This window comes from Xylocopa sonorina, chromosome 12, assembly GCF_050948175.1.
Source record: "Xylocopa sonorina isolate GNS202 chromosome 12, iyXylSono1_principal, whole genome shotgun sequence".
Classification (NCBI taxonomy): Eukaryota; Metazoa; Arthropoda; class Insecta; order Hymenoptera; family Apidae; genus Xylocopa; species Xylocopa sonorina.
This window is the reverse complement of record NC_135204.1, coordinates 5257650-5272123: the sequence shown is the minus strand read 5'-3', so window position 1 is coordinate 5272123 and position 14474 is coordinate 5257650. Positions and strand designations below refer to the sequence as shown.

At 43.1% G+C, this 14474-nt stretch overlaps 1 protein-coding gene across 6 annotated transcripts in view; it reads left to right on the top strand.

Annotated features, from left to right (window-relative positions):
- LOC143429938 (uncharacterized) overlaps positions 1 to 14474 on the top strand; it is a 54097-nt gene that overhangs the window by 32463 nt on the left and 7160 nt on the right. For all 6 annotated transcript variants that reach the window (XM_076905801.1, XM_076905805.1, XM_076905804.1 and 3 more), the window contains 3 exons: positions 8608 to 9015; positions 10745 to 10936; positions 11722 to 14390. In XM_076905801.1, the coding sequence (XP_076761916.1) occupies positions 8608 to 9015; positions 10745 to 10936; positions 11722 to 14390 (3269 nt within the window). The remainder of the gene's footprint in view (positions 1 to 8607; positions 9016 to 10744; positions 10937 to 11721; positions 14391 to 14474) is intronic.

Here is a 14474-nt window from a genome sequence, read left to right as displayed (position 1 = left end):
GCGTCGTACGTGACTAAAATACACTTCCTTGCTTGGTCGTGTCGAAAATAAAAATTCGACTCGCGCAGGATCGATTTCGACGTCCTGAAATTAGTAGAATCTACAAACCGACGCGAAGATAATACAAATTTTCGAATAAATATTACTTGCGATTCGCTGACAAAATAGCGAATCTCTTAGAATAATGCAAATCGTAATGATTGGTTGAAAAATAGGAGTAACAAATTGGAGAATGAAGAGAAAAATTAAAGATACAAAACTGTGATCTGATGAGATCGTACAAAGCTTCCATTTTAATTTGAAATTAGAACACTGCCCATACCACTTCCAGTTTATATTTCCAACTCCTTAACGCCATCGCTTATCTAAATTCTTCATCCATCAAGATACACGGTATAACGGAATAATAAAGTCAGAGAAATAGGATAAATTCATTAAAAGTATGCTTAACATATTTTCTAATTATATAGTTTCTAGACCCATAATTTATATCCCCCTTTTTAGATCTCTCATTTTAACACAATATTTGTTTTTTTTCATATTAAATATTTATTATCAGAGAGGCTCGAGTACCAAGTTACTGTAATATTCCATGCTATATGCAGAACCAAGGCCATTGAAGTTCATTAACACTCACTAAAAAAAAAACTCTTAATTCAACATCCACTTCCCGTTTGCAATATCCAATTCACCAAAGTTCATCGACACCAATTGTACTAAAGCATCTGAATCACAGTCTTATAAACAGATCTGAAGACTGCATCAAACGCATAAAAAAGGAGCGTGTGCCAAGTGAGACCAATATGGCGTCTTCAGATCAAAGCTATACTTCTCACTTGTTATACTTTCGAACGAGTTTGTTGCTAATAACAATTTTAAATCACAAATGCATAAGTTCTTTCTTTTCTCGTTTCTTTTTCTTCTTTTTTCTTTATTATTTAAATTTACCTTTTTTTGGTTCGTACCACGGCTCTTTAGCAACCGCGTTTTATTTACACGATATCCAGAAACTTATCTTTCCAATGGTAGCGCAAGATGGCTGGATAAGTAGCTGGCGGGAGAAAGGAAACGAAGGTTTCAGCGTGAAAGCTAAGAATTCCTCGAGTTGTTCTTGTCTTAAATGTTGTTTAGTTTTCATCAGAAGACTCCGTGTGAACAGAGACCGCTGGGTGCTCCTGGTGAAACTGGACTCAAGGTGTTCTACATACGTACAGCAAACGCTTCCATAACGCGGTACCCTTGAAACACTGCATTGGAATCTGCATTGGAAGTCGAAAAAATTCTGGTTGGAAGCTTGTCAACCCTTGTTATAACGTGTGATTTATACGAAGGCCATTCGTGCTTCAAACAATCGTTTTTAAATGAAAATTAAGACCTTTGCGTGACCAACAATACTTGAAACGTCGTACACAATATATTCATTTTTTTTTGTGCGTTAATTAGGTAATTTCTTAGAGGTTTTGCATTTAGATTCCAATTTTAAAATATTTTATTTAATCCCTTTAACCTTTTTTTTAAGAGAGCAACGACTACAAGGAGAAAGACTTAGAATCTTTTTTTTTGCGAGTAACGTATGAAACTAAAAATTCAAGATTATTTAAATGATTCTCGTTAGTATTTAAAGTAGAGTTCTGTGCAGATTATTTTCTAGGCGATACATTTGCGGGTAATTAAAGAAATCTGGGATTAGAGATGGTCGTGTAATAAATGGATTATGGAGATTAGGGATTGCGGATGTACGAGGAGGAATAAGGCACGTTGAATATGAATTAGGTATCAGAAGGATTAGACGGAGATAGCAAGAAATAATCCCAATTCGAACACGTGCTTATGACTAATTTTCTGTCATCAGTTGTCATTCCTTTGAACTTGAATTTATTAATAATTCGAAATGAACGAAGTTTTATCCAAAAGTGGGTGAAGTTTATCCACCACAGTCGCTAATCAATGTCCATGTCCCCTCAAAGGGGACATGCAACTGCAAAGGATTAATTCATTCCGTGTTATATGGAAACCGCGCTATAAGAAAGTCAGAAGTACATAAATGAAAATTGCATTCTCAGAGCATCAAATTACGATACAAAATTTTATGAATACAAAAGGCAAGATATAGTTTGGTGCACGTATAAAATTGAGAGACCTGTCGCAACTTTAGCGCCACGTTACATGAGAACCGTGCAGGGTTGACTGCAATTCCCATTAGACTGAAACAAAAATGGCGTAACATCCGCGCAGCACCGTGCTCTAAGACAAACGATGATCTCGCAAGGTATTTGAAAATTGCGTCGACGATAACGAACCACTTGGCGATGCTGAAAGAAACAATAAAACGCAAACGCAAAATCGAGGCTAACGTCTGACCGTGCTGTGAATCACGAGCCAATTAAAGGATGATTCACCGCGGCTCCGTGGAACGTTAATTTCTTACTTAACGTTGCAACCGGCCAATTGAATAATACCATCGCCGCGCGGCGATAACGGAATTTCATTCGATCGAAATAATACGTAGAACCTCACGTCGGAAAATTATATTCCCCATAAATATGGAGTTGCTCGCGGCGAACGATTCGAGAAAGCTATTCAACGCGCAGGAAGTCGATACACCCGGTTTATTCGGTATCGTTTACCGTAAGCCAGTCCGTAACTCAGCCAAGAGTCACCGGTTTGGAACATTTTGAATTTGCGCGGCGTAAAAAAAGAGATTCGCCCGCCAAGCGAGCGGAATAACTGTTTATGAATCGCGCGATGTAATTCTACAATTAATCAATCGAATATTTCCTTTCCTCACAGCGTGTCGTAACACATCTTTCGTTTTCGTTCACTTTTTTTTCCACCCGTTCTATCGCGTACATTGAATTCGAAAAATTGTTCACTCTTTCGCTGAACAAAGCTAAAAATAATCTATTCGTAGGTAGAAGGTATTTTTTTTTCTTCTTTTTAGTATGCTGCTTATTTTTAAGAGGAAAGAAAAACAGTTCCTCGGTTCTCCATTTAGCTCCAACTAAGAGCGCTCGAGCATTTTAAATGACTCTCGTGCTTAAGATTTATTTAACGTTTGAGTGTTCTCGGAGTTCTGAATTAATATCTTGGTTTTGCGTGGAACACCCATTGCCAGGCGTAGAAAAAAGTTTACACGTGGCTTTTTGAGGAATTGTGGAATATCATGAAGTTACTCCAGCGTGTTTTCTTACAATCACTAATTGACATATTGACAATTCTTAGGGTAATGGAAAAAATGGATGAGTTAAAAATAATTTTGCATCGCGATGTTTCTAAGAAAACTTCTGAGAAAAGGCAAATTAAATAGGGTGATTCTAGAGAAATTATTGACATCCATAGCTTCTCACACCTATGTTTGCTAATAACAGGTGTCTTTTAATTAGATCGTACGTTCCATTTCCACAATACTATATTTGTACAGTCACACAACAGTATCATTGAATGATAGGTAAATTTAGCATATATTTTCATCTAAAAATACTAAAAAAAAATACAATAATACCAGTACAATCTTTTATATACCAAATTTAAATTTTACTTACTAACACAAATCTTTTAAAATAAATAGAAGAAAGTTCGCGTGGAAGTTATTACTCCGTTGAACTTTTCCCACGATCGTGCCAGCGATGTTAATCACTGGTTAAAATCAGGGAAACCAGAGTCAACCGTGTAACAAGGGAAAACTCGGCTGTAAAAACATTTTCAACTACTTGCTGTACGTTCCTTTTTTTCTTCTTCCATCGCACGTTACTCGATTAGATCCGATGGTAAATCCTGTCTGGTACACGATGGCTTGGCGATCAGTTTGCACCACTTTACGTAACTTCGCCTAATTAGGCTTCTTGTATCAACGATCAGCCGTGCTCCAACTTCAGCCTTCAAAGGCATTTCTAACCGCGCTCGGCTCATTACAATTTAAACCGGCTCTAATTGCAAGATCGTTCTTATTGTTAGTGCGCCGGCGTGTTACGCATGGTTGTCCGCGTTGCCAATGGATTCATTGTTCTTGAACTTCTCGGACGGCAGAGAAAACCGGGTGAAAGTGGCAAAACTGCGGCAACAATGCTTCTTCTTTGATTATGCATGCGATCTTGAACGATCTTCGGTGAACTGCCCTCGTTAATACCCGCCCGTAGCGAGTTTCTCCCTAGATTCGTCGGATTTTTAGGACACCGACTAATTTCCTCGACTAACATCCTGCGCCAATGTTTATCTCTCGATCCTGCCTTTCGTTTCGACCAGTAATCCAGCTTTTCGTATCGCCAGTTGAATTTCGCGAGCAATTAACCACCATTTTGCACTCGTGAACATCCAATTTCCGAGTATACCTGCACTGGCTTAGAGTATTGCGATTTGCTTGAAGTTCTTCCTGTTTTGTGTGATGTTTTCTATGGTTCTGTAACTTTGACGTGATTTTGATCAACTTTCATTGTTATTCGTACCATAATCTCTACTTTTAGCGTGCCGTTTTTTTAGAACGTTACAAAACAAGTGTTCAATACTCTTCTCTCGTTATTATTCCACTTCTCTCTCTTCCTATTATTACCCGTTCCCAGTTACGCTTATCCATACACTCGGCTTTTATTATTCTGTTAAGAATTATGCGATGTGTACTTTTACGACGCTATCTTTATTACTCGATCGATATAGATCCTTGCAGTTCCGCAAGCCACGTCAGAATGTTGTAAAATATCCATTCTTCTAGTACCAAGCCAGCAAACATCAAATTATCGTCCGATTGCAACATTTGAACGCGTACTTACCACGTCACCGTCAATTTCCTATCACTGTTATTCGATCAACGTCAATTCCTCCAGTTTCGCAAGCCGTTTGACCATTCATTTACAGAATCCTACAAAATAACAGCTTCTCGGTTATCTATACTTACAAACATCAATACCCACTCTGTTTACTATTACCATTTTATGGCGCTATTTATAATACCAGTTTACATCCACCTATCATTATTACCACCACGGAAATTCCTGCTGTTCCGCGAGCCATTTGGCCGCCATTTCGCAGGTCGACGCAGCCGCGACCTTTCGCCAGCCCAGATACACAGCTGTGTTTTAATTGTTTCTCGCACGGCAGCGGAACGATTCGTGCGCCGCGTGCCTGCAGCGGAACTTAACTCTCGAAACCCAAGATCGACGGACGCAGCAGCGAGCGGAAGTTCGAAGGAGGAACGTCCGTGAACCTGGTAGAGAAAGTAACGGCGATCGAGATCGCCTGTCTCTCTCTTGGTGTGAATTCGAGCGATACCAAGCGATTTCCCCCCCACCTACTGGCCGCGTTTGTTTGCTTTGCTGGAACCGAGGGAAACGGACGCGAAGCCTAAATCGACCGCGGGGATAAAAATGAATGAATCCACTGGTGGAACCCGCGAAAGCAATAATTCCCACCGGATGCTGCCGGGTCTGGCGGCGATACAGCGCGGTTACCCGCGATTTTTGGAACCTTTTCAAGAATATTGCGACGGGACGAAGCGCGCTCTGCCGCTGAAAGAGTTCGTATGTCCTTGGTAATTCATTGCTCGATTCTTTTTGCTTCTTCTTCTTTTTGTGGAGCGATGACGTAGAGATTTAACGATGGAAACAACGACGATTCGAGTATATCGATTCGTGTATTATGCGAAGAAACGAAAGTAAGAGTCCTATTTGGAAAGTTTGGGCTTTTTTGTTTAGTGGAGTAGAAACATTTTTTGGTAAATGTGCGTTTACTGTTTATCGCTTGAATATCAGCTGTCGAATTCCTAGCGAATCAATTGAAGCGTAAAACGAGTTAATAACACAGAGAAAGTGTTGCTTAAGCAGCGAAATTTGATTTCTCCTTTTTGAAATTTTTATTCGCTCGGTTTTCCTTTTTCTTTTCGCTTTTAATGTCCTTCGATCCTTAAACATCGATTCTTAGACTCGAGGGAGTATTTTGTAAGTTGAAATTAAAAGTGATACTTTCATTGGTTCTGTGACGCATCGCGAGGAACATTGAAAATGACTGGAACACGACTCGTTCCTGAGTAATGTTTGTCTTTAGTAGCTGGTACGATCAAAGGATTCTCGTGTTCCTCAGATACGAATTTATTTTTAGCACCGAGAATTGCACGACCGTACTCGCTCGTTACTTTTGTCCGTGAGAGGAAGTTGCACGATAAGGAGCCGCTGCCTACGCTTCATTGCATAACAAATTATAGCCTAAATATTATGCTGATCGTCGCTGCAAACCGACAACGTCGATTTATACGTCTCTTTTACGCGAAATAATTTCAATTCACTGTTTAATGCATTTGGAGCCGTTTTTCATCTCAAAAAACGTACAAATATAAAATCAGATCAACTTTTACTCAATCTGTATTCGTATAAAATTGTTTAAAAGCACGTTCACCTAAAGTCCAACCCGCTGTAATGTTATGTGTCGTCAAAGTGGCCAGTGAAACCATTTGGGTTGGCCAGATCTCTGTTAATTTATTAAGGTTCAGTTAAATAGCATTGTTACGCATATTGAATCGATAGTAATGCAGTTAGAGTGTCTATAGATTGCGCTTATTACGTTATGAGTTATTAAATGTCGAACGAAAGAATGTTGGCTTACTCGTACCGGCTTGTACCGATCGAAGGAACAACCACATTCCGTCTGTATACCCATAAAGTCAGATCCATTAAGTTCTGATTTAATGCGCATACCATTTTTAGCGCGTACCCAGTGCGCTGCGAGGATCACGTTAAATGCTTTCATTGCGCAAACAAATTTGTAAATAATTAACGAAATTATATTGCTACTCGAGTAAAAGAAGGCATCATTGCGACTGATGATTGAAACGACGATCGAAGCGCTGATAAAGTTAAACCAAATCGACTCAATCGATAGCTCAATCGATAGAAGAAGAAAATAAATACATTTTTTAATTGATTTTCTTATTAACTTGATTTTCTTATTATATTTAACAAAAACAAAATTTTTATCCATAGTTTGAGATCAAGTTTGACGCTTTCTTCGAAATGTCGATCTTCTTCATTTTTTCCTCTCTCTTTCGAATAACGTCAACTAATTCAATTGACAATAACGTGGGGAGAGAAATAGGTCGAGGACGGAGACAGGTCGAGAAGAGGCTCCTAGAAAAATCGCGAACGCTCGCGTTGCACCACGTTACCCAATTCCGCACGATCTGACTTTCAATCTCGCCGTGAAACGTCTCGTCTGGACCGTATTGTTTCTTCTGTTGGGCCTACCATCCACGCGTATCTCGAGGAACCTCCGCGAAGAGGTGAAAAAAATGTCGATACATGTTATTTGCATATAGTGGACGCGAGAGATAGTCGCGTGCATTGGTGTGTTCGAAATGGCCGTTTTACCGCATCCGTTTTGCATCTGATTCTCGCTAAATCGATGCCTCGTAGATGGAAATGGACATTTTTATTACCGCTTAAATGTTCGAGCGTTTTTTACCAAATAGTATCGAATACCACTGTTGCGTTACACTTCGTCTTTTATATCTCTTGTGTATCGTCGATCTTTTAAATTTCTGCTGAAGCGAAAGATGTTATCTACCTAACGTCTAAATAAATAAAAACGGGACCATTAGAAGAAAGTTGAAAACTGTTGTTCCACACTGGTGCGGAAACCAGTGGACCGCAAAGGATTAACGTAACGTGACTCTCTCATCTTCGCGAAAGCCTAAATCCATTCATCGCCCTCGGCTATTGTAAACAACTCTTCACGGCTAATCTATTGTAACGATCCGATAATGAAATCGTGGATGGCCTCTTGGTTCTCTAGATCCAATGTTCTTTCACGTTTCACTGACTTTCTTCCTCTTTGATGTCGCCAGGCTATTACATTGTACCGTTGGAGGAGCAGGAGAAAAAGAAATCGTCGAAGAGGCGTTCGTACGTTTCGTTGAAATAGAAAAGCTGATTCTCGGGTAGAAATGAAGTCTGCGTAGCATTTATGGGATTTTTGCATCGCGATGACGTCAGAACAGCCTCTCGAGCGGATATTGATGAACTTTTAGGGATGGGCTTTGCAGGAGAAAGCAGTGACTAATGGGGTGGTAACGCTTAACGCGCAGCACAGACCTGGAAATGGTTTCCGGGGCATACTACTGTTTTCAATAGCTGTGAAACGAATTTTTGTAAAAAATCCAGGGACTATCCAGCATTATTTTAAATGAGTAATTTAAGTGAATAAATAAACATATCACCTGATAAAATAAATTCAAATATCACAGTAAGTTCTGAAGATAATGGCACCATTTATAAAAATAATTAAATATGTTCATATAATATTGTTTATAATAATTATTATATCGAACGCAAAGGGTTAATTCGTGCCGCGTTGTATGAAAACCGCGCTACAAAAATCTCAGAAGTATATAAAAAACTTGCATTCTCAGAGCATCAAGTTACAATGCACACGGTTATAAAATAAAATTTTATAAACACAAAACTCAAGGTATAGTTTAAAAAACATACGTGAAAAATTATAATTACTCTCGCAATGTTAGCTGCGCGTTGTACGAGAGCTGCGTTGTAATAGAATCGACTACTATTTTCCATTGACGAGAAAAAATATGCGGGCTAAGCGACGTTACAGAATTGGTTACGTTTGCAGGAGGACGCAGAGGGTTGCCAGAAGGGATCAGAGGATTGCCGCGTGTCTCACCGGCCGACAGCCGCCTGCGTCGAAGGTGTCGGCCCGTGGAGGTCCCAGCGGCGCCCCCACGGCATCGAGGTATCTACGCCCCTGGCCGGCGTCGCGGCGCACGAGCTGGAGTCGTCCGTGGACGGCGCAGCGTTCAACCCCGTCGTCGCAGCCGCGGCGACGTCCGCGAGATGCTCGCTGGTGAAAAACGCACCGAGAACGGCCCCGTCCTCCTCCGCGTCTCTACCCGTGAACGCGCGCAACGCCCGGCCAAGGTTGTACCTGGGCACCGTGATCGCTGAGACCAGCAAGGAGGATGCTATGGAGCCGGAAGTGAAGGAGGAGGACGAGCGAAGGTCGTCCACGCCGAGCCCGGAGGTAAAATCCTTTAATCGCTTCTGATCCGCGCCTTCCTCTGCTTCGCGTTCCGCCTGTTGTCTGTTATTCCTCTCCTCTTTCTTCTTCTTTTTAGTCGGTTTTACGTTAAACGCATGTGGGGTGCACGACGCGCTTGGGTTTGACGGACGATCACGGAGGGATGACACTGAAAATTGATCGAGCCTAGGCTGCCGTGTGTACGTTTCGCCCTCGGACGACGCAACGGGGGCGCATTGTTTGTCCCTCGCTTGTAGAACGCGCTGATAGGACAGCAAGTTTCGAATCGACGTCGAAAACGTGGCTTTTCATTGCCACTGGGTCTGATCTTCGTCGTGGTCAATCTTAACGGAACGGCAGCCTTGAAATTTACCAGGCAATTTCGTAGCCTCCGATTGTAACGCTGTGTGGTAGAAAATTCTCCTTCTCGAGCTCCTCGAGGCCTTGAACGATGCTTTGTAGAACCACCCCTGTGAGTTAGTTAATGGTCGGTAATGAAAACGTCAAATTGCGATTCACCGTTGAATACCGCATCGTCTTGTAAAATGCTCAAATGTCACGCTGTTTTGCTTGACGTTACGCAAACCCTTGCTGGCAGATAACGACGGTAATTGTGTCGAAGATAGCCAACGCAACCCCTGAAAGCAGCATCGCCGTGTAACGAGTGTGCAAATCAATTAATATCCATAGGGATGCTCGAGAGAGTGCAAACGAGAACGCGTGACGTACAAGATCGTCCCATTAACGGCAGCAATAAAAGCGACTGTTTACACAAGTGTCGTGCTCGCGCTTGGCAATCTGTTGAAAAATTTTTTACCACCGCCAGGCTTGTGTATACATCGTCCACTTTCGACGATAATTCTGATAATCGTTCGACAAACGCGCAACGAACGGTGCGTCGTTATGCAATCGGTTCTTGTAGCGCGCGTAACGGGTGAACGTAGCAGAAAAATGGCTCGAATGTGTCGATATCGATATTCCAATCCTCTGGAAATGTTTCTGCGGTGATTTTGTTTTGTAATTCGAGAAAAGAAGCGGTTGGAAACCACTGGCGTTTGCCTCGTGCTTGCGGAGTACGAGTCCTTCCTATATACACTTCCACCAACGTACCGGGCGTATTGATTTTACGGGAGAGCTCGTCCCATCTTCCTCTGACCAACCGCTGTATATACAGTTCACGGGCGCGTATATGTGCATATTCTCTCTCTCTCTCTCTTTCTCTTTCTCTCCCACCTTCGTATCTCTCCGCTTTTCTCTCTCACCGCCCTTTAACTCGGCCTGCCACCCTAAACATTTCCGCGAGAATTTATTCCTCTCGTTTTCCGTGTTCCGCGCGAGAATCTAAGGCGCTTAGGATAGGGACGCCGACTATTTACTCGCGTTGGGAGAATTGGAATTAACTTCGTGTGCGGGCATCCGTTTTGTCTTAAGCGAGCCATTTCCGAGCCAGCCCCAGAAACGTTTAATATATGTGTCTTCTCTTCGCCTTTTTCTTTTAAATTGCCGGGAGATACGTTTCTCTCTTGTATCGCAAGTGGAAAAGGTTTGTATCCTCGTTGGGAGGAGGATTACGTTTACTATAGAAATATTAGACAGTGACATGTGCGATATATCCAACCGAGCTATTTTATTTCATACTACTTTTGTTCGAAGTGGTATTGGACGATCTTCGACGTTTTAATTCAAGATATTATGGTTTGAGTTAATTGAAACATTCTCGTGTGTTGTGCAGATTTACGCACGAAGGAATAAACGCTACAATGAGGGTGGAAGTAGCGAGGAGGATAATAAACCGGACACATCCCTGCCGGGCCACAGATTGCCGTCTTCTTATCGGGGAACATGGCCCATCAGAAGAGACGTATGGGCCAATCAACAAATGGGCTTTTCCTCACAACAGAGCACATCAACCACTGTACATAATGTAAGGCATACTTCTCAGCATGAATTTATGCTCTGCGCAATTAATGGTAGAGTATTGGAGTTGGTTGAATACTCGGAATGCTATTGTAAATCAAATTTTTAAGTATCATTTGCATTTAATTGCTATTTCTTATCGTTTCTGAATACTCTAAGAAAAATAGAAAAGAAAAGGATTTGGAATAGCTAGAAATATTAAGGGACAAAAAGCTATTCTGTAATCATTTTATATGCATCGCTTGTTCATTTACCTGTATATTTAAAATACTTGTTAACGCTTCTTAACGCGTGGAACGATATTTCTCGGTTTTCTGCGAGCAAATGCACGCCAATCTGATAGTACATGGATACGAATGTGAAATTCATACGTAGCTAGTTGAACGAACACATTAATAAATACGTAGCCTGCCACAAAGGCGACGTTCAAACGGGAGCAACGACCTGCCGAAGAAATTTGACTCATCGCTACGAGCATTAGCATTATTACTCATGCAGTTTATGAACCTGAACTTGCTACGAGTGATTGAATAAAATGCATTGTAATTGAAACTGGTTAAATAAATTCAAGAAGTCACTTGCATGCAATCTACAGAGCAAATTTACATATTTCTTCACGTGGTATACATAAAACAAAGCGAACCTTTCAAATTTGTTTCTAAACTGCGTACGAATGTCTCCCTTAACTGTTAAAATATTTTAAAAATTAAATAATAGGTATACAAAATTAAGTCTGCGTTCACCTAGAACATTTACAATTGATAGAATACTAACAACCATTCTCTCCGACAGGACGTAGCCAGCGTGATGAGTTTCTCTTCGAACTCAGGCGGGGCATTCGGCTGTTCCTCGGAGATGCAAGGCGATCGAAGGCTAGGGGCAAAAGTGGACGTGGTGTACAACTTATTGGGAATGTTGGGTAGCACAGAGGGTCGAGACGACATGAGCGCTACTCTGCTTTCGATGAGCAACTCGATAGATACTTGCCTCATAATGAGGCAATCGGGGTGCTTGCCGCTGTTGGTGCAGCTGATTCACGCTCCGGGACAGGACCCAGAGACTAGAGAAAGAGCGTCGCGAGCTTTGCACAATATCGTCTACGCCAAAAGCGATGAGAGGGCTGGACGGAGGGAGGCGAGGGTTCTCCGGTTCCTAGAACAATTACGGGACTACTGTCAGGCTCTGAGAACGTCTTTGGAAACAGGACAGGTCCCGGATGACCTGGAAAGACATCCTGGAACAACGATAGCAGCATTGATGAAGCTTTCTTTCGACGAAGCGCATCGACACGCCATGTGCCAGCTTGGTGGGCTTCACGCTGTAGCAGAGTTAATAGAGATGGACCATATGGCCCACGGAAGTGAATGCGACGACCAAAACTGCATCACCTTGCGCAGGTACGCTGGAATGGCTCTGACGAATCTGACTTTTGGCGATGGAAACAATAAGGCGCTGCTGTGCTCCTTCCGGGAATTCATGAAGGCCCTGGTGTCACAGCTGAGGAGTCCAAGTGACGATCTCAGGCAGGTAACGGCGTCCGTTTTGAGGAATCTGTCGTGGCGAGCCGACACTATCAGTAAACAGACGTTGAGAGAAGTAGGAGCGGTGACTGGTCTGATGAAGGCCGCGATGGAGGGTAGGAAGGAGTCTACGCTGAAGTCGATACTCTCCGCTTTGTGGAATCTCTCGGCGCACTGCAGCACAAATAAAGTGGACATCTGCGCCGTGGATGGCGCGCTGGCGTTCCTCGTGGACATGTTAAGTTACAAAGCACCCTCGAAGACTCTAGCCATCGTAGAGAACGCTGGTGGTATTTTGAGGAACGTGTCTAGCCATATCGCGGTTAGGGAGGATTACAGAGCCATTGTAAGGGAAAGGGGATGTTTGCAAGTGTTGCTGCAGCAACTACGCTCGCCCAGTTTGACTGTCGTCAGTAACGCCTGCGGGGCGCTGTGGAATCTTTCTGCTCGATGTCCGCAAGATCAACGCCTGCTATGGGACCTGGGCGCAGTTCCGATGCTTCGAAGTCTGATTCACTCGAAGCACAAAATGATCTCGATGGGTTCGAGCGCGGCTCTGAAGAATTTGCTAAGCGCCAGACCAGGCTGCAACAATCTCGTCCATTTGGACTCGACGGCGCGTGGATTGGGCCTTCCAACTCTACCAACTCTTGTCGCCCGGAGACAGAGGGCTTTGGAGCAAGAGATAGATCAAAACTTGGCCGAGACGTGCGACAACATCGAGCCGAGCACATCTCCGACCAACAAAGACGACAAGTTATCGTTCAAAGTGGAGCACAGCTTCCTAGGCATTAACACGCGCACTCTACGCTCTTATCAGTTACACAACCAGCCTAGCACGTCCAGCATGAAATGCAACGGCGTCGCTAGAAGCGAGAGCAGAGACTCCATGCGCTCCATAACGAGTACTCATTCCGATACCATGTTCGAAAGGGTGAACCGTCACGTGCTTAACGGTCTGTCGCCCACCGACATTCAGGTTAAACAGCAGTCCTCGTCGCTACATTCTGCAGTCGGTTTCGACGGCACCATGTCCAGTGAAAACCACCCGAAGACCTCATCTGAGAAGAAGTACACTTTGCGCTACAAAAATGCCATCCCTGATCGCCTGAAGTCGTCAGATGGTTTCAACGGCCTTGGCGACCTCAGATGCACGAATTCCACCATCTCGTGGTCCTCTGCTCCAGATCAAGAGTCCGCCTGTTCACAGAACTTGCTCCATTCTTCGGTAGAGGACAACCTGCCTCAAAGCATGTCGTCCACGATGAAGACTGGCAGCCAGTCGAGCATCTCCGAAGAAGCAGAGCTGAATGTTTGCACGAAAACAGAGTACACAGCCATAAAATCCGGGATGGACAATTCTTCCTCGTTGTCGTTCGTCAGCAGCAGCTCTCCCGTGAAAGACACTGTTGCTTTTGGAAACGTCTACGACAAGACTGTGCTGCATCAGCACAACTCGTTGAATACGATACAAAAAGCTATCTCGCCGACTGTTAGCCATCGAACAGAGGGGAATCTATTCAGCGATTACGCTGAGACCGATTTGGACCAACCAACCGACTATAGCTTGCGTTACGCGGAACGAAGTCTGGAGGACGAAGAGAAGCCACACTCCCATTACTTCACCACTAACGATCAAGAGCTTATTCATGAGGACACGGTGAAGACCTATTGTACCGAAGGAACGCCGCATGGTACGTCCTTGAATTCCTCGAGGGCAGCGTCTGCTTCTGATTTGCAAGAGGATAGTCGACAGAGGAATCTATTGAAGAAGATTCAAGAGCAGGGCATACTACAAGATAAGGAAGAATTGAGTTTAGAGTGCGCGGAGGATGTTTCGAGTGAGAAAAGGAGAAGTCAGGCCTTACGCTACCTTGAGGCAAATATTAAGCGTGAGAATATCGAGGAAGACGATCGTGCCGCTATAAAAAGTTCATTAAGGTTTGTTTGATGTATTTGTACTTAATTTTTAAACTCTGCAGTGCATGAACCATTTGATTCCACCACACATGGATTATCATAATC